The sequence below is a fragment of the Epinephelus fuscoguttatus genome, linkage group LG1 (genome assembly GCF_011397635.1).
Source record: "Epinephelus fuscoguttatus linkage group LG1, E.fuscoguttatus.final_Chr_v1".
NCBI lineage: Eukaryota > Metazoa > Chordata > Actinopteri > Perciformes > Serranidae > Epinephelus > Epinephelus fuscoguttatus.
Window position 1 is genome coordinate 38,912,454 of NC_064752.1, and position 19,665 is coordinate 38,932,118.

General features: G+C 41.1%; 1 protein-coding gene across 1 annotated transcript; it reads left to right on the top strand.

Moving 5' to 3' along the window:
- Positions 1-1,837: 1,837 nt before the first annotated feature.
- On the top strand, positions 1,838-19,099 carry si:dkey-195m11.8 (fidgetin). Its single transcript, XM_049587584.1, has 3 exons — positions 1,838-1,960; positions 2,729-2,943; positions 15,089-19,099. The coding sequence occupies exons 2-3, from the start codon at positions 2,919-2,921 to the stop codon at positions 16,240-16,242; spliced, it is 1,179 nt and encodes a 392-aa protein (XP_049443541.1). The 5' UTR covers positions 1,838-1,960; positions 2,729-2,918; the 3' UTR covers positions 16,243-19,099.
- The last annotated feature ends 566 nt before the right edge of the window (positions 19,100-19,665 follow it).

Sequence of the window (19,665 nt, forward strand, 5' to 3'; positions counted from 1 at the left end):
ACACACAATTATCATTACTGGGACAGTTCATTGGAGCAGTGGGTCAGTGCTCAGCTGCTTGAGACAGAATTAGAGTGGCAAACAGCTGAGCTTCTCTGGGGTGCTATCATGTGACCTATCCCACCCACAGGGCCAAAGGGACCCACGTTTAGAGTTACCATGTCCAATTTCCAGCATGGCCGTTATGTGTGTATGGTTAAATCTGTCTTCCTGTTTGTCATATATGTTCCAGTAGTTGAATTGTAAGTGGAATTTCTCTCCTGTGTCTCTGCCAGTAAACTCACTCTCCAACCTGCTGATAGCCGCACCTTTCTGTTCGCCTGTCATTAGCACACACTCTGCCCTTTGTCCCTCCGCCTGTCTCAGTGACCTGCTCAGGGCCGCACAGCTACATTTGGAGGTGTTCCTGACGTAACAAGAGACCACATCTGGGGGGCGGGGGGTGCTTCGTTATGTCAGTGAGAATGTATCAAACAGCCTACCTTACCTCTAATGAAAAGAAAAGCCCCCACAGCACATTTGGGATTGTTTAGATGTATTGTTTCCTAGCCTGCAAAATCACAGCGTGGCTTTTTTTTCAGTGTCCGTCAGCAAAGCAGGTAAGGGGGGGAAAGAGCTGAGCACTGCACTAGCCATTACTCCTCACCTGATGAAAGCTTCAGTAACAAGCCTCCACCTCCACTGCTATTATTGGCAACAACCATGGTACCTTTAGATAATAGTCCACTTAAGGCTCATGGGCACTTTATCTCCATAAATCAAAAGGACTGCAGTCAACCACTATTGTGAGATTGGTGTAATAAAAGCATTAATTTTTGTATTATTGAGTCTAATAAAATGAAATCACAAAGGAAAGTTACAGTGTGAGCAGTGAGCGACCTCCTTCTAAAACATGGCTCACACATGTCAAACATGTGCCTGTATGTGTGTGTGTGTGTGTGTTTGGGATAGGGCCCAAAGCAGAAGGAGTGTGTCCTGCAGGGCCTTGGGTGTTTACAACAGAGTAACATGAGGAGTGGACCAACTTGTCCCGCCTACTCCATAACTCTAAATGCAGAACCACAGCTGTGTTTCTATGTATGAGGGACTGGGGAGCAAAATAGGGACTAGAGGGAAAGAGTTGAAAAAAAAGCCCCTGGAAAGACAGTGAATGAGTAGATATTCAAATATAAGATATTGATAAACTGCAGGTGAAAAAAAATGTACCAACTGCTTAGTCAAAGGTTTGAGGCCGATGTGGAGGTCATTTGCTGTGGCCCACGCATGTGTGCAGGCTAGTGTGTAAGGGGGGGGTACCGCAGGAATTAGGTAATATTGACATGGTTGTTTCAACTCCACCCTCCCAACACCACTAAGATCAATGTAACAGATCAATAGAAGTCATTGACAATAACTGAACTTCTCATGTGATCAGTGAAGGAGAAAATTCAGTATTTTTCAGCAGCGTGTGTCCCACATGCTCATTCATCACACCAAAGGTCTACAATTAAAAAACAAACATGCGGTGCATACACACTCGCAGATAAGATCACCCTCGACTGCACACACATAGAAAATTCGTGCACAAACACACATACACACGCAGCAGGGGGAAACGGGCTCTTCTCTGACACTGCATGATTGGTCACTTTTTCCCTCTCTCTCCCTTCCTGCTGAAATAGTTTTAACAAAAGAGAGGGAGAAGGAGGAGGAGGGGGAGGGGTGGCGTGGTTGGGGGAGGGGATGCATGTGCTGCTCTGTTGTCACTGGGCGAGGGAGAGCAAGAGGGGGGAGGGAGAAGGGAGCTAGAGGGCGAGCGAGGGAGTGTAGGAGAGAAGGATAGGGTCCCACAAGAGAGTACCAGCCTCACACACACACACACATACATATACATTCACGTCGGCTCCCCTGTTGTACTTTGTGGAATAGTGGATTACTTTCTAAACTGAGCCACTCATCGAGCAAATCCAGGCATGTTCAGGTCAGTAACCACTTACTCACTTGTTGGAAAAGATTTAGCTTTTATCTCATTTCAGCAGTAATGACAATGTTTCTGCTGGTTCTTGCACATTCCTGTTGTTTCCAGTGCTCTCTGTTCTCTCTTCACGTGTGATATGCCCTCTTATATGTGCAGCTGACTCCACTGTGCCTGCTTTACTGTCTTCATACATTTGTATGACATTCTCACTAGTTTGTCCTCTAAATGTCAAACCAGGTTACACATCTGTGCACTCTCCTGCTCTTTTTCCTCCTTCATTCATATAATCCATGTTGGACATGATAGCTTCCTTGCTCTGCAGAGTACAAAGTTCCTTTTGCTGTTGTGGTTGTGTTCAAAGAATTAGAAACCTGTCTCCGCTGGCCGTGCGGTTTCGTGGTCTGAGGGTAAAAGCCTCCTCTGTCAGGGAATTTAGCGTTCAAACTCTTGATCGGTCACTCACACGTGCATGCACATAAACAGACTGAAAAAAAAAAACAGAGGAAAGCAAAAGTGAGCACATGAGAAACTCATTATGAGTATCAGTTGCCTTCTCCAGATATTTAGTTATTTTTACAACTGTCTTTTTAAAAGGAAGTGAATTTAACATGTACCCAATGCAAACAAGTATGTTTGATTGTTGGCGTTTTACAAATTTAATAATTTCTCAAAAGTTCCCTGCAATCTTACTTTGAGTGGCTGCAAAACAAACACCCTTGTCTCCTTCACTGTGTCTTACGGCTCTGACGTTGGCATGTGTGTGCTCTTCAGGTGGCAGCGTGTCAAAGCGGTGTTGAACTGTGAAATGAACCATGGAGGGCTCTGGGAGGCCAGTCACTAGCCGAGCCAACAGCCGCAGGAGAAGCAGTAGCCTGGGGAGGCCCCGCAGCATGCAGCTGGGCCCTCAATAGCACCAAGTGGACCCGGTCCTCTCCTCTTCATCTGGGGCCAGGGCTGCAGAATGCTCAGTCCTGTCACCCCATACAGTAAGTCTGCACTGCTTTGTATTATTTTGTTTACAGCCTGTGCTTGGATTGATGAGCTGTAAGGTCACGTCCAGTGATGGCTCTGTTTGGCATGTTGTACGTGAAAGATGTGATCGCGATTGGTCTGAGTCTGTTTTTCTGTACAGCTTCTTCTTTCGGCTCCTCTTTTGTTCATCTCCTGTGGCTCAGCAGAGGGAAGCAAGGGGCTGGGGGGGTCTCTGAGAAGTCAAGAAGGCAGATATTCTAATGGCTTTAACAGCTGAGTCTTGCATTAAGGAATTTCACAGAAAGTATTCAGTTGCTGTTTTTTCAGCCCCTCCATGAGAATAAAGTATAGTAATTTGTTTAAACAGAGAGCAGCTAAAGCAACACTGTCTGTCTTCTTTTAACAAGGAGCATGAAGATGGAGGAGTGGAGCACTTGGTTGTATTCAGAGCTGCTCTTTGAGAATGTTAAAATGTTTGTTATACGTGTTTTTTAGATGATAGCACCATCACACCTTGAGATTCTGGGGACAACCTTCATGTATGTTTATTTAAGGTGGAAAATAACATGTTTCAATGTCAAAGTGTGAATACCAAACTAGGATGTCTTTTATGTTGAAATATTCATAAAAACACATTGTAGCGTCATATTTTGTTTCCAGTGTTATCAGAGTGGACTGATATATTTTCTGTGTGTGCAACATTAGTATGTAAAAGCTGATTAAATCACCTAAATCTCTGTGACACATCACAGCACAGGCCTTGCTTGCACATGTGCTAATCATGAGAGGTTGCTATCCAGGCTGATGAATATGCTTATATTGATTGACTGGGCTATTGATTAGACCAAGCTTTAACAGGATTACAACGCTAACCTGATTGGAATAATGCAACAGGGATTTACTGCAAGCTTTTTTATATATATTCTAAAGAGCTACACAGATGAACGGAGATAAAAACAACAGAAATCTTGGAGGGAGAGAAAGGGAGTTTTCAAAGCGGACAGAAGTTTTTAGTAACATATGTCTGTCAAATTCCTCTTTTAAAAAGACTCACAGCGTCATGATAGATTTCTTCCCACAGAAACTTCCATTACACTCAATCCTATCATGGCATTTCCCCCCTCTTTTACAAACACAACTAAAATTGTCACATTTCTTGTTCATCTGCACACAAACACACTCAAACAAGCAAACATCCAATCACCCACACCTCATTATGGGCTCTGTCCATACTGATAATCAGCAATTATTAGTAGTTTTAGCCCTTTTTGGCTGCCAGTTACCAGGGTGAAGTCATTATGTGAATGAAAGCCAGATCGTTAGTAACCCTGTGTCACCAGCTTCTCATTAGGCCTGTATAGAGGAGCAAATAAACATCACCCTCCGCCTCCATTCACACACACACAGTAGTGCTCCATCATGAAAGCTTGTTAAGTAAATTGTAGCACACCTAAGATTCTCATTAGGCGTCATAGTAAAGGACCTGTGCTACTGGTGGTAAAATGACAGAGATAGAGCAAAGTGAAGGGCAGATGGAGGCGACGTGAGGAGGGACTGGTCAGCTGCAGCCTGATATATGAGTGGACACAATAAGCAAAGAGGGGCTAGGCCAGCCTCTGCCACATGTTTGTATGTGTGTGTGTGTGTGTGTGTGTGTGTGTGTGTGTGTGTGTGTGTGAGCTAAAGCGGTGGGGGAGGGGGAAACTGACCACACAGGCTCGGACACACAGTCCTGTCTTTACTACAGCACGGAGAGAAGGAGGGAGGCTCAAGAAAAGGAAGACTAGGAGGCAAAAACAGAGTGAAAGGAAAGGAAAGAAATTAATAAAATAGAGAAAAAGAAATTAAACTAGTTTCTCTGTGGTGCTTTGAGATAAATCTGCCTGATCGGTGTGTCTGTTAAAGTTGGAAAAGCCACAGTATGGCTTAAACTGTCATGTGATTTGTAGACAGACTTGACTTGTAGGTTAGAGATGTGTAAAACTTGAGTCAGATATGGTACAGTAGTTGATTGGCTGACAGCAGTGTGGCCTGGTGGACTGTGTAGGCCTGGAGAAAAGGGGGAAGGGGAGAGAGGAGGGAGAGAGGAGGGTTTTCTCCTCAGCAGATCCTCCTGTACACTGGCTGCATTTCAGACTATGGTCATTCTTACATAACAATCTAACCCTCATGTAAGCAAGGAGGACAGAGATATATGCGGCGTGTGTCTGTAGTGCATTGACCACTACCTCACGTATATTCATACTTAATTTCTCCTCTAATGTGCTCTGTATTGATCTTACAAGCAGTGGTGTGAATTAACTCTAATGCAAACAGCTGATAGGGTCATTTATCAGCACTGTAAGTAAGCATGTTCTCTTCCTCCCTTGCTTCAGCCTGAGACTGGGCAGTGCATGTAGAGCGTATGGAGAGGATATGTGCTTTGTAAATAGATCTCAGGTTGGATTCCTGGAATTCCAGCCGCCTGACTCATCCGATAGATGACCGAGGAGCTCCTCTGCCTGTTGGCCAGCTGAGGCTAAACGCAGCACCAAAAGCACAGTCTAGTTGTTTGCTTGAGCCTGCGTGTGCGTCTTGGTGTGTGTAGTTTCAGAGTGTCTGTCCATCCTCAGGAAATGTAAGTCTTTGTTTATTGTGAGTGAAGTAAAGAGCCCTAACAGAGGACCTTTCAGCTCCAGAGGGGTGATTTTTGTTTCCACTCCACATCTAGCCAACCAGCCAGACTAGCAAGACGCCCTCTGATGCCTCGCAACCCCCAAATCCCCATTCCAGTCTGACCCTTCCCCCACACCTACTTTCATCTAATTAACCCCTAATTACTCATACTGACCACGCAGTGGACCACGAGTCAAGCGAGCCTCCACTGACGCACAGAGAGCAAGCAAGACTTGCATAACTGTGCCTCCTTGAAAGAGATTTGGTGAATTGGTCCCTATACATCCCCATATCCCTGAAGATAACTCTCATTTATTAAGTAATGATTAGAGCACTGAAACCGGTTTTAGTGGAAGTTGTTGACAGCCCTTTGGAGAGCTGATCGAGTCAGTCCATCTCTTAATTGGATGGATCAGTCTCCAGTTTACAAACACCCTACTCCCTGCATACACACATACACTGAATATTTTGCATTTTGGTGAACCCCGAGGCCATGTAGCATTCGTGCACAGATCTTGAAGAGGAGAGAGGAGGAGGAGGAGTTTACCACGGTGCTGTTACTTTACCTCACTTCCTTCTCTGGGTAGGCTAAAGGAGACTTTCATGCTTGTGTTGGGACGATTAATTACATGCAAGCTAAAGGCAGATTTGAGTGTGAGTGTCATGGCTGCCACAATGGAGGGGACAGCGTGTTTCCCAGGGGAATTTGGTGCAGCTTACACTCGCTTCTAACCACATGTATATAACTTCAGTGTTCACTTTAGTGTCTGCAGGATTGGTCTGCTTGTAATGTTAGTATTTTGCCCTCAACTTCTTGAACCCCTCTTGCCTCAACACGTTCAGCGCTCTGACAGGCCATCTCCTCTTCTGATGTAATCTCGCTCTTCTCAATAATGCTACACAAAATTATTAATTTTCATGGAGGGAAGCCATTTTGAAGCTTTAATGATCTCTTCACAGCTGTTACTGGTGTATGTGAAGAAATGGATGTGAAAGTATGCAATCATAACTGCATTTGGATTTAAAATAACTGCATAACAATAAATAGTAGCCTACAGCAACACCCTCAAATTGTTACTCAAGCACTCATCTGAGCTGTTGCAGGCAGCTGGTAAGCAAGGGAGGGGGCTGCTTAGATTATCATTCAGTTTCTTAGTTAGTTACTTTTGGGTTTTGAACAGACACCGATTTTTTAAGTGTCACCTCACCTTAGTTAGAGGTTAGGTGTCTGAGTTGTCTGCATAAATACAAATGTTAAGGGCCACGTTCAGCCCAACATTACAACAGTGTCATAAAATACACAGCAGGCAAAAAAAGGCAGGATACACCATGCTCTCTAGATACACTGTTGCTGTCAAAATCACAACTGTAATGTCAAGCATTACACAAGCAGTGTAACCATATTTTTAACAAATGTTTCAAGATGTTTAAAACATAATGAACACAGAGATTAACAGTGTAGCCATGAATTACACTGCAGGCAGGGATGTGATATAATATCTGTATGTCATGGGTATCTGCAGATAAAAGACTGAATCACATTCAGCCGGAAATGAACATTTCTGGTGATATAACAGGCCAATAAGATTTAGACTTTAATAATGTGACTTTAAGCAGCCGAAATAGGTCAGATTTGCCCTGCTTATGACTATTGTCAGGTTTGTCTCAATGAAAGCATCAGCCAAGCTTGTTAACATAGGATCGATTTTACAGTTTTGTTAAAAAATGTTACATAAAAAAAAAAAAATATGGCACTTTTTACATGTAATCTAAGTTAAAATAGTTTTCCTTTTTTGCCCATTTATTGTGTAAATTTTGAAGGACTTTTACTTATGTCTGCATCTGCCAGTGGGCCAACACAATAAGAGTAGGCATAATAATATGTTAATTCCACCACTGGAGAGACTTATTATTCTCTGCAAGTAGGTGGCAAAAAAAAAAAAAAAAAAAAAAGCACTTTAATCGTTATTGGCAATCAGCCAAACTGAGGTGGAAAACATCAGCTTATCAGATATTGGCAAAAATCCACTATTGTGCATTCCTATTTGCAGGAAATGTTAGGACGTGTCTATGGAGGTTTTTATTGCTCTTTCTCTGTGCTAATATGTTACTCTAAAAAAATTAGTCTGTGTGTCTGTGATTTTAGACAGCTTGCCGGCATCATGGAAACATAAGGGGCGTTATGGGCATAACGTAACACAGCTGCGTTGGCCTGTAGTGTGACATATAACACCATGTCGGCAGCACTTTAAACCATGAAAATGGCATCAACATGGCAACAACAATCATTTACCATGTTTGTTATATGGCGACTGATTTCATCCTCTGCTTGGAGGGTAAGGAGCACTCAAATCTAATTGCTTTCCCATTTTGCAGACATTTTCCGTCTTCATCTTCTTTGAGTTAGCTGCTAACTGCTATCAGCTACTTTTTAAATCTCCCATGGTGGGTCACACACATAACACATTGCCAAAATGTCACACCAGTGCTGCCCATGGTCTGATCCAGCCAGCTTTTTATACGAACATCATTTCAGCACTGTTACTACCTCCGATGCCAGCTTACATGTGAGACAACTCTGTCCCCCCATTCTGCGACTGTACCTTTTGAACAGAACGGTGAGGCGGAATTACCACCTTGAAGAGGTGGTGTAAAAGGGGCTACTGAGTAACTGCACACTATATTGCCATATTACAGTGGCGTTCGACTGTAGTGTGTCTGTAGATCACCAAACAGTAGAAGTGACCGTTTTAATAGCTCTGTACAGCAATAGAAAGTTAGAGCCTACACAGTATTACAAATGACCTTGGCACACATAAGAACATTGTAGTGACAGCCCAATAAATTTTTTTCTATATTAACCAAATGGCCTGAAAGATATAACTTAAGTTCTTTTTCCTGTTTCACTGGTTTTCTCATCCCTATGAGACTCCCCTTCCCCTCTGAAGTGTCTGATAGCCACACTGCTGCAAGACAAAGAGACACCACTGGTGCTGGTCGACAGTATGATAATCACGTTGATTAAGAAAAGCTGTCATAATACCAAGCCAGCTTAGTACTCATCTTTGCCTCTTGGTAAGCCAAGCATTGCCATGAATGATGGGGTGTTTCCAAGCTTCAAGCTGACATGAGGTGCTAGATTAGGGGTTAGGGGCTTCCTCACTCATCCCACCTAATACCCAAACCCTGTTCTCTAATATCCTCACTTGGACACAGATGTCTGATGCTACAGCACTTGTGAACAGTAAGAGGTTTTAATCTGTTGCAAGAATTCACATTTCATCTTATAAAGAAGGGTTAAAAAAAATCTAAGACTATCTTTACTGTATACACAGAGTAAAATTCTCAACGAACTTCTGCTATAAGGGACTATAACTTTAACATAACTGAGTGTGCTATATCAGCAGTGTTGTGCAGGTTTACACTTCTCAAGAGGTAACTCAAAGTTCAGTTCACACAGTTTAAAATGAATTAGTTCACATTCACAGTTCATAATTTGAATAGTTCATAATTTGCAATGAATTGTCATTGTTTTTTCAGACCCAGCAGGCACAATTTGCATAAAAATGTGAGATTCTTCACTTGGAATCTGTACTGATTTGTTCATAAAACTCCCTCAAATATTCTTATGAACCGGCTTCACCAGACCCAGAAGCTGCGTTGCCTGAATTGCCAGTTGTACTAGCCATGCAGGTGTTGTCAATCAATCAATCAATCAATCAATCAATCAATCAATCAATCAATCAATCAAACTTTATTTATATAGCGCCTTTCATACATCAAAAATGCAACCCCAAAGTGCTTTGTGCGTTGTGTCAAAGTCTGTTCCACAGCTGAGCAGTGTTTCCCTCCTGTTAAAATGCATCAGTGCCACCCTCTGTGGTTTTATATGTCATGTAAAGGAAAATTTTTGGTTTAGATTTAGGTAGGGGGGAACTGTCTTTGACACAGCAGCGACATGCTGGATGCCTTAAATCCTCTGATGCCATAAAACACAGTAGGTGAGTGTTGGTAACGGTCATGACGTGAACAATGCCCATGTTTACATTCATTAGTTGCAAATTCATATGTGCAGTTCACTGTTTACTGAAAACATGAGCATGTTCAATAAATGTTGGTCAGCTGAAACAGAGCAAGGTTGTATGTAGAGTTACAGTAACAAACCATAGCGTCTAATTGTGAGACATCTCATTCATTTTTACAGAACGTAACTGTGATAATTAATCACATTACATAGTAGATCTACTATGTACTTTTTTATGTACTTTTATTCAGAGAAACATCTGCCAATAAATAAAAAAAAATTCTTTCAAAATGAAATAGGTTTGACACTGAACTGATCACCGGCATTAATGCATAAATCAGCGCAGCTTTAAACAGTCTTATTTTGTAGCCATATATTTGTAACTGTGTAATTAATGTCTATTTATGTTTACATTAGCATCATCCTTTTGCCTTATTGCACAATAATTATATAATGAATAAAGTCTTCTTCTAAGTTACAAGCTAACTGGCAACATAAGGAGTAAGCTCAGCAGTGGTGACGTTTCTTTAATTCTGGTCCATGACTGTCAGATTGTCACACAGCACCGACACTCCCATAAGCCTTGTGTGCTCTAATCCTTCATTAGTCTGGTTTCCTCAGTCTGGTCCTTAACTCATCCAGACCCTCCAGTTAACTCTTCTACAGTCTAACCTCAGAGTGATCCTCAGTTTTTTACATTACTCCGCTGTGTTCCGATGAGGATTCCAGACACATTAGATTACTGCGCTCTAATATGTCTTGGGTAGATTATGGACCTTCGGGTGAAGACTGGGTGAGAGGAGTAGATTGAAGGCAAAGCGGCAAACGAATGGCTCATGTCTGCAATCAGCATGACCAGTGAGTATTAATCTGATGACCCAGTATGTGTCTGTCCATTTGCATGATGCTAGGATTCAAATAAGTGGTAAATCCTGCCATGTTTTTTAGCACAAAGTTTTTGTTTCTTCTCACACTGATGGACTTTACATCGTGGATGAATGCTCCGTAAGTCTGAAAGATGTTTGTATTCATTAAAGCAGTTTTAATCAAATTAATATAATGTATTAAGAATTTGGCTAAAGTCTGCAAAGAGCTGCGGACAGATTCTCATTGGGATCGGCAGATAAAACCTTATTTAAATACAGAGAGTCATTTGATAATACAATAATTGTTGCGACCACCCACCACAGGTCAGCACTACTCCATGACTGAATTCACCACATAATGTTAGCTACAGCAGCTGTGTAGTTCACTCAGCAAATGCTATTTGTTGGAAATTTAATGTGACTGACTAACCAGCTATTTCATTTAAATGATCAGACATTACCTAACTAAAGGTAATGTGAATATACCTTTCATACTTATCCTCGTCTGTAAACATAATTTCTACCTTATTCACGTCAGATAGATTTGTATCGACAATATATTACCGCACGTTACTTCACAACGTCACCAAAGTCTGTCTTTTGTCATTATTTAGATTGAGAAACAGAAGAAATTACAAACTGTGGATATAAAACGTGTAGTAAGTATTGACGACAGTTGAGGCTTTGGTTTTGTCTATTTATCCTGTTTACACTGTCAGCTAAAACACTTACAAAATGTTTTGAACTGTCTGCACAGAGAATCTGACATGCTCCTAACCAGAATTAAGATTTCTGATGGTTTAATGTATTGACATTATGTTGATTATAATTGTTTTAAATCTACCTCAGATTTGTCAAATGTTCTGCTGATGGGTAAACAGCACTTAACAAATGGTTTCTTCAACTTAAACTTCATGAGCACACTTCATACCAGATTTACACCAAAAAAAATCTGAAACAGTTTTATTGTTAGAGACAAATTTTCAATGTCGAGATAAAATCATCATAATTTTGCTAGAGTTTTGGCATGCTTCTGTGATCTCAATCGTTTGGTGTTAGGCGGTGATAAAACTCAGTCTGAACTGTCTCGAGTCAGTCTTTTTATCATCCTGACGTTCCAATAAAATCGAACATGTTAAATAATCTCACAAGTTTTAGCACGGATGTATACCTGGGTACAGCATTGAACCCCATTCATTACCATGAAAGTTGCTCAGTGGCGGATGAAGCCAAAAATGCTCAGTTACCATGGAATGAAAGTACCCAGATATTTCAGCGTAGTGGGGTTCATAGAGCAAGCACACTAGAGACTTACGGCCGCAAAACATAGCCGAATGCAGCCACGTGGCCAACTTCAATCAGCTGAGTGACTGACTTCCTGTTTAATGCTCCACTAACTTGAATTGGGATAATTGGTTTTTGGTCCAAGCTCATGGAGACAGAGAAGTTTCCAATGTTCAATGACATGAACACTGTCAACAACCTCCTCCAGCATCAAACAGGAAATAGCAAACTGGGAAGACACAAAACATGGAGGGGTCTGTTTTCATGTAAAATCATGAATGAAAATTTATATTTGGTGTAGTCATACATATATGATTAAATCGAGCAATCTTCAGCTGAAACATACAGTTAGTTCGTTGGTTAAAACAAGCAGAATGTTAAAGCAAACAGTCCAGTCACTAACGTTAGCTTGCAAAACGCCCCACTGAGAACAGTGTTAAGATAGGTAGCTATGGCATAAACCAAACTGACTGGGGATTTCAAGGGCTGCAGCAATTTCTGTCCACTTTTTTCCCACTTAAAGCTAGCAATCATGCAAATAGTGGCCCTGCATAATCTTATAGTCTGTGAATAACAACACTCTGACCTATGACAAATGGTCTTTAAATGTAAGAAGGTGTTGGACTTTGGTACTGTGAAAGCATTTTCAAAGTATTTAAGTGTATGGTAGGGATTTGAGTGATACTCTCATACATTAGGGTGGCAGAGAAGATGATGCTTATCTTGTTGCCAGAATACCCAAAGCTAAATGTTGAAACTTTTTATGTAAAAAGTTGACACCTTTCTCTTCAGCCTAGAACTAGGGAGGTGACATATAGAGTTTATAAAAACACAGGTTTTTTGCTGTTTCCTCAGTTGAATTCTAGTGTTGGGTATATGTTCATTGAGAGGAAATATTCAGTCAAGTTAATTTTACCCATATAGATCAAAATCACAATTTTGCCTCAAAGAGCTTTACAATCTGTTCAACATATTACACTATCATTATAAAACCTAAATCAGGAGGAGAAACAATCCCACGCTCAGGAAGTGATGATCATACAGAGGAAAAAACCTTAACATCGACAGAAAATACAAGGGGATAAACACTTCCTCATGAGATGTTATAATGGTGTCTTTCATGTAAACATTTAGTATATTTCTTCAGGTTTTTCAGAAGGACTTTGGGCTCTGATATTGTCTAAAAATGACTGAACCTTCGGGGTTTGTAATGAGAAATGTTAATAACAGGCTTCACAGTAGGCACTGTGGTTCAGGGTTAGGGGACTTAAGGGCTCCCTAACCCTGTGCCCAGAAGACCCATCAAGTAATCCAGCCTTGATCTGTAGATTACTGTGAAATACAATGATTCAACACCCTCTGGTCAGGGTTAAGTATTTTCCTGGATCAAGATATACAGTTATTTTGATTCTTAACTACATAAGTATCTCTCTTAGAACTTTCTGTTGAGCATTTATTTGTGGCACGGTATTTACACAGGTATGACTGTGTATTGGTGGTAATATGCCAATCATGTTTTTGTGCCTGGGATGTGCACCTTGACCAGTCAGAATTCCCAGAGGGATAGGGATTTCTCTGATCCAGGGGGGAGCTTGGGCTGGTCAAGACCGCTGCGATCCCTGGATTGGATGAGTGGGATTATTGGGTTGAAGGCTCATTTAATTTAGGGATCAACATGTGGCCCATTTGAGGCCCATCTGGTGGTCCTAGTGGACATGTGACACAACCTGACATAATCCACATGTAGACCATTTCAGACCAGACGTGTGAGCGAGTAAGTATGTATATAAACACATACCACTGCTGCTATTATTCCCTGCTTTTTTTTTTTTCCTAATGCAGCTTTTGAAAACAGGCGTGGCCCAATTCCTAAAACATCTGGATGAGCAGGGGCTTGAATGAAGCTGAAATTATATAGTCGATTACAAAATGGACAGACAATTAATGAGAAATTATTTTGACTATTATCATTTTCTTCAAGCAAAAATACTAATTAGTTTTTGATTCCAGCTTCTCCAATGTGAGAATTTGCTGTTTTCTTCTGTTTTAAATATCACTGTAGAATGTAAATTTCTTTTGGTTTTCAGACAGCTCTGGTCAGTTTTACTGGGCATTTTTCCTCATTTTATCAAAAAAAACAATTTATCAGTAGGTCAAAAGAATTACTGGCAAATTACTCAAAGATGAAATTAAACGTTAGTCGCAACCCTATCCTAAATCAAAGCTTAAGTCATGAAACTATCACAATATGTCTGATTGCAACATGCTGTTTTCTGACAAAATGAAGAAAAAACATTCCTTGAAGTGTAAGGATTATTTTCAAAAAGAAAGAATGAATGAACCTCATTTATTCAGAAGTCGTTTTAATTCTGCAAAACTGAGAAGAAAGTGTTAAAAACTGCAGAGACTGCAAAAGGACAGAAAAAAAGTCACAAAGGAAAGATATTTATGCCTGTCTGCATTGCTAGAGAATGTACTATGATTTTGTTACCAATGTATTGATAACATATGAGGCACTAACTTCTTCCTCTGTCCAGTGCTGTTGTAGAGAAGCCTCAGGCCTGGGGTCAGGACAGTTTAATAATACTCTGCAATGCCTGGAATGTCAGCCTAATGCCAGTTCAAAAAGACAAGGCCTGCAAAAGCCAATCAAAGCCCCCGACCACTAAACCAGTGGATTACTCTGTTTGTGTAAATGTGCATACATAATCACACATGGCACATGAAAATCTGACTTTTTTGACTGCTCAATCAATCTGTGTATTTGTAAAAGTGTTTTCAGATATACTAGTCCAGTCTCTATGTGTTGTATGATGAAAAGCTACTCTGACCCCCCCCCCCCCCAACCTCCTATTCCCCCTGCTCAGCAGACCCCTGAGGTTTGGGCCGAATTAGATCACACGCTCGGTGGGGGTGGCTCTGTGGACTAAGAGAGTCACTGAGACAACAATGGCCCTAATGTGAGAGAGGCAAAGGCAGCGGGCAGCTCACAGGCTGATAGAGGCTTATCACCGTGGAGACCAGGCTGGGGGCTATGTTTCTCGGCTTCACATAAAGATTAGAACAGTTGTCCCCTGCCTGGATGAAACTGTGTAGAAGAGCACAGGCTAAGCATTGACATGATTCTGGAAAAGGGTCAGCGAGCTGATGTGATTATGAGGGCAGATATTCATGAGGCTGGACTCATAGCTTGCTTGTGAGTTTTTGAAGACAGGGGAGGTAAAACACCTAAAATAACTGGGCTATACAAATTACTGCACTGCTAATTTGAAACATCTGATACATAATTTCGCGAATGTCTGGACTAACTCAGCTTCTCGTTTCTGTCAGGTTTGTTGAAGATGCACTGGTCCCCGGAGCACGCCGCCCCCTTATCTCAGTGGCCTGAGCAGCACCTAGATGTCACCTCTACCACCTCACCACCGTCTGCCCACAAACACGACCCCTATGCTACAGCTGCTCGCCGCAGCTATGCCCCTGCAGGTTACCCTTGGGCAAGTGATGACATATCTGCCCTTACTGCTTCTTCTCTGCTCAAACGCTATGCTGAGAAGTACTCAGGCTTGGAGCTGTCCTATGAACGCCCCCCTACAGGGGCATACTCAGAGCCTGGAACTTTCCTAAAAACTGAATCTGAGCCATGGGCTCTGGGTCAGGGCATGGAATGTTACCCTGGACTAGAAGCATTAACTGGCACAAAGGTCGGCTCTGCATCAGTGGGCATCCCAGCCACAGGAAGTGTGACAGTAGTGAGCAGTAACTTGGCCTCCGAGCCAGGCTACAGTGGCGCTGGCTCCTGTAGTACCCCATCATCTCAGGAATATCCTCCTGCCTACAACAGCACCTACCTGTCCTCAGGATACTGCCCTCAGCCCAGCGCAGCACTTCCGCCTGCCCCCCTACACCCTTTGCAGGCCGCACCTACTCTTGTGCCCAGCTACAGCGCCAGCACTCCAGTCTACAACTATCCTCCAGGCTGCTATCCCCAAACCAGCCTGTCGTCTGGATACAGCCACCCCAGTGCCTCCTACCTTCCCCCTGGGATTAGTGCCCCCACTCCTCTGGCCCCTAGGCCGACAATGGTGGGGGGCAGTTACAGCTACCCATCTCACAGCCTTGGAGGGAGCTCCGATGGAGGGGTGCCACTGAAACGTAAGGCCTTTGAGATGGCAGAGGAAGGACAGGAGGCTGGAGAGGTGGAGGGATCACGCTACAGAAAGTATGGCAATGGCCATGGAAACAGTCATGGCAAAGGGCACGGTAATGGCTACGACATGAGCGGTTCGGCCTCGGACCCACAGGCCTACAAACCAGGAAAGCCCATGATGTCACCCCCTTATGGCGGGGCAGGAGACTACAGCCCACCATCAAGCCTAGCAGGAGAGAGCGTGTCAGGGGAGCACAACTTTCCTCAGCAACAGAGAATGTCTATGAAGATACCCGCATCGCACACACGATCTGAGGACTCCACTGCAGGGCGCTGACAACACTGGTTGGACATGAGAGGATTCTTGCGCTCTTTGAAACCAACCAGGGTTCTCAATCATGACAGCCTTGGGGGGAATAAAGTTGGATTTGTCAATGAAAGGTTTAGTTTCACTAACAGACACAAGAGGACACAAGACTGGGATTTCTTGTGCATCTTTAACATTTTCATTATTAATGTTTTTCCAAAGATTCACAGGGGCATTTTGCTCTGTAAGGTTAGGGTAAGTTTTAGGGGTTAAGGTAAGGCATTCTAAACATAACTAGCGTTAAGACAGTCTAAACGTGTGAGTGTCTGTTTCTCTCAGGATCCTATTTATTTCCTCTCTGCTACTGCGGCAGCAGCACTGCAATGTTGCTGCTTTAGAAATTGGTGTAATTATTTGTGGCCATTATGTATGCAAAAGGCCTTTGACTGCAATACGTTCTACCACAAAAATCATTACCGACCAAAAAGTAAGGAGAGCAATAACTGAAATGGTGAGGTTGCCATAGTACTTCAGCACAATCACTGCTTCTTTACACAGCTCTTTAAGTCTCTAACTCTAAGGCTTGGTCTGTCACCTGGCCTCGAGAAATGAATGTTTTCCTGCTCAGCACTCGCTTTCCCCCCAAACTTGACTTGTCTTTTCAGTTTCCTTAACCTCTTCTTGTCATGGTCTTTATCATATTCTATCCTGGGGTCCTGCTTCTTGTTCTCAACCTTTTTCATTACTGAACAACTTTTTATTTTTGTCCAGTTTATACATAACAAGCTGCTTATCAAATGATTACATAGTATACATGAAGCCGCCCTCTAAAATAGTTTTGATGTAAAGAAAGAGTGGGGAAATGAATCGAAGATTTTATGTTCATTTGTTCAAACGTATTAAGCGTTCACTCAATGACAGTATATATGCAGACAGTCTTCAAAGCGTGTTGTTTACTTGCAGATTTCTGCTGATCCTAAACCTAGCAGGTATATTTTCAAAAAATCTGTTAATAACAGTGCAACTTACACCTTAATACTCAAAGTAAAAAGAAGTAATGACTATACAAATCAACCAATCAACCAAAAATCAAACAGCAATGTAGAAGTTTGCATACTGCTAACATTCACTCAGAGAAGCTTAAAGGCACGTAAGCCTGTTTTTATCTTCTGTTTGGATGCACAGCCCAGACTGAGAGGCATACAGATCTCAATGGAGGATAAATGCTTCTGAGTGCCTCAAATAATTGTCGCTTAACATTACATTCTTGATGAAGATCCACCTGCCCGTCTGCAACAGGATTTACTTCTTTTTAATATGCATTCTCTTTACTTTTGCCTCTCAAAAGGATGATTTATAGTCGTGTTATTGAATACTCAGGAAAAATATTGTTACCTCAGAATGATAAAATAAGAATGTATGTTATTACCTTAGGGTGTTTGTAGGGAGCTTTATGGAGCAAGATGAAAACAGAGCCATGGCTTTTATTAAGAGCAAAACATACTCTGAACACTTCAGGGAAACAATGAACTTACAAGGCCTTTGATACTAGTAGAAAATGCACATACACACACATACATGCACACCTACACACACACACACACACACACACACACACACACACTGCTTCTTAGCTCTGGGAAAATTAAACTTGAGGTTTTTTGTACCAAGGCCTGAAATGTTGAATGTAATTCAGATATTTTTTTTAAAAGGACAATACATGCCATAATGTACATCAATGGTGTTTTTAGATATATGAAACATATTTTCTTCATGTATAGATGTAATTCTCTTCTAGGTTTTGGTGGAGAATTGAATGACATGTTAAGTGTTAGTGTAGTTAGCGGTGGGAAAACGGTTTTTGTGGACAAACTGTCAAAAACAAAGCACTCCTGATAAACAACTTTTGACATATCAAGACGTACACATGCTACAGTATATGCTTTATAATAGGTGTTTATTAAATGTCTTAATAAAGTGTCCAGTCTCCATTTTCCCATATCAGTATTTTAAAACTGCTGACAGTGTCACCAGGCAATCAGCTTGATTTTAACTCTAACATGAGGCCATGAAGAAGGGAGAAGTTAAAAATTTACCAAGTATGTGCACTGTCAGAAACTATGTACAGTTACAGCCGTAAACATTTGTTTTTTTGCCAAGTTGTAGCTTTGTTGCTCCTCTATGTCACCCCTTCATCAGTTGTGCCATATTATTATTTTGTTAAAATCAAACAAAAGTCTTGCCTAAAAGCCTGCCCAGAGTGGATCCCCTTTAATAGTAAGATTTAGGCTGAAATGCAGCTTCAGATTTAGTCTGAAATTAAATGTGATTAAAAGTATTTTAATTTGGAAATATAAGCACATTCATAAAATTGAACTTGAATTAAGAATGTGGTTGAGTGTGAAAAATAAACCTCACACAAAGATTTAGCTTCAAAAAAATTCTGGAGAAAAGAAAACAGATTAAAGAAAAGGTGTTACACAAATAATATTGTTTGTTACCCCCAGATTAGTATTTCAGCGCTTAGCTACAACAATTGAATGCTCTTCAATGCCACACAAAGAATGTGCATTACATTTACCTACACACTGCAACAAACGACAGTGTTTGCTGTTTCTTGGTGTTACTCTGATTCATTGAAGTAAGTGGAGTTGAATTTGTCCAGCTGATGGCAAATGGCATTTCAGTGTTATCTCTGTTATCCAGTTGTACTTTTGTTGTATCTTGTACATTCTCTGTAACCAATTCTACCTCATTTTGAAGACATTGTACATGGAAATATTTATTTCATGTCATTTCACATGCCAGTTTAACGAGCAATGCTTCTAACTCTTGACCTGTTATAGTCTACCTCATTAAAGACTGTTGTGTCATGGAAATGAAGATATCACACCAAAGAAAGGTCTGACTTTGTCTTTTTGTCCATGTAATTTGAAAATGTTTAGTGTTATTATCATTCACTAAAATATACTAATGTTTTCAATTTAAAATATTGACTCCAGGTCCAACTTCATGTTGCAGCATGATAGCAAGTAACTTTACCCAGTATTGCAACATGAATGTGACACTGACAAAACTGTTACTGCACCCCAAATGTCCTGATAACAAAGGTATTATTTTTTTCAAGAAAAAAGGGAAAAAAACAGTGCTGTTTTTCCAAATTAACAATATAATAATTTAATTATTTAGAAAAACAGCAGATATTTTTCATGAAAACTTTTTCTTTTTTTTTTTTTTACAATTCTGAGATAATAATCTTGTTAATTCAGAAAAACACAGGGCATTTTTTTCTCAACCGAATGTATTACACTTCCATACAATTCAATTCAACATACAAGAGGAATAAAGTTTTCTATATTAAATTAAAGATTACACATCTTTAATTGGATTTAAATGGAGCAATACTTTCAAGAAAATTCCTCAGGAAAACAAAACCTGCATTTAAACCCAACT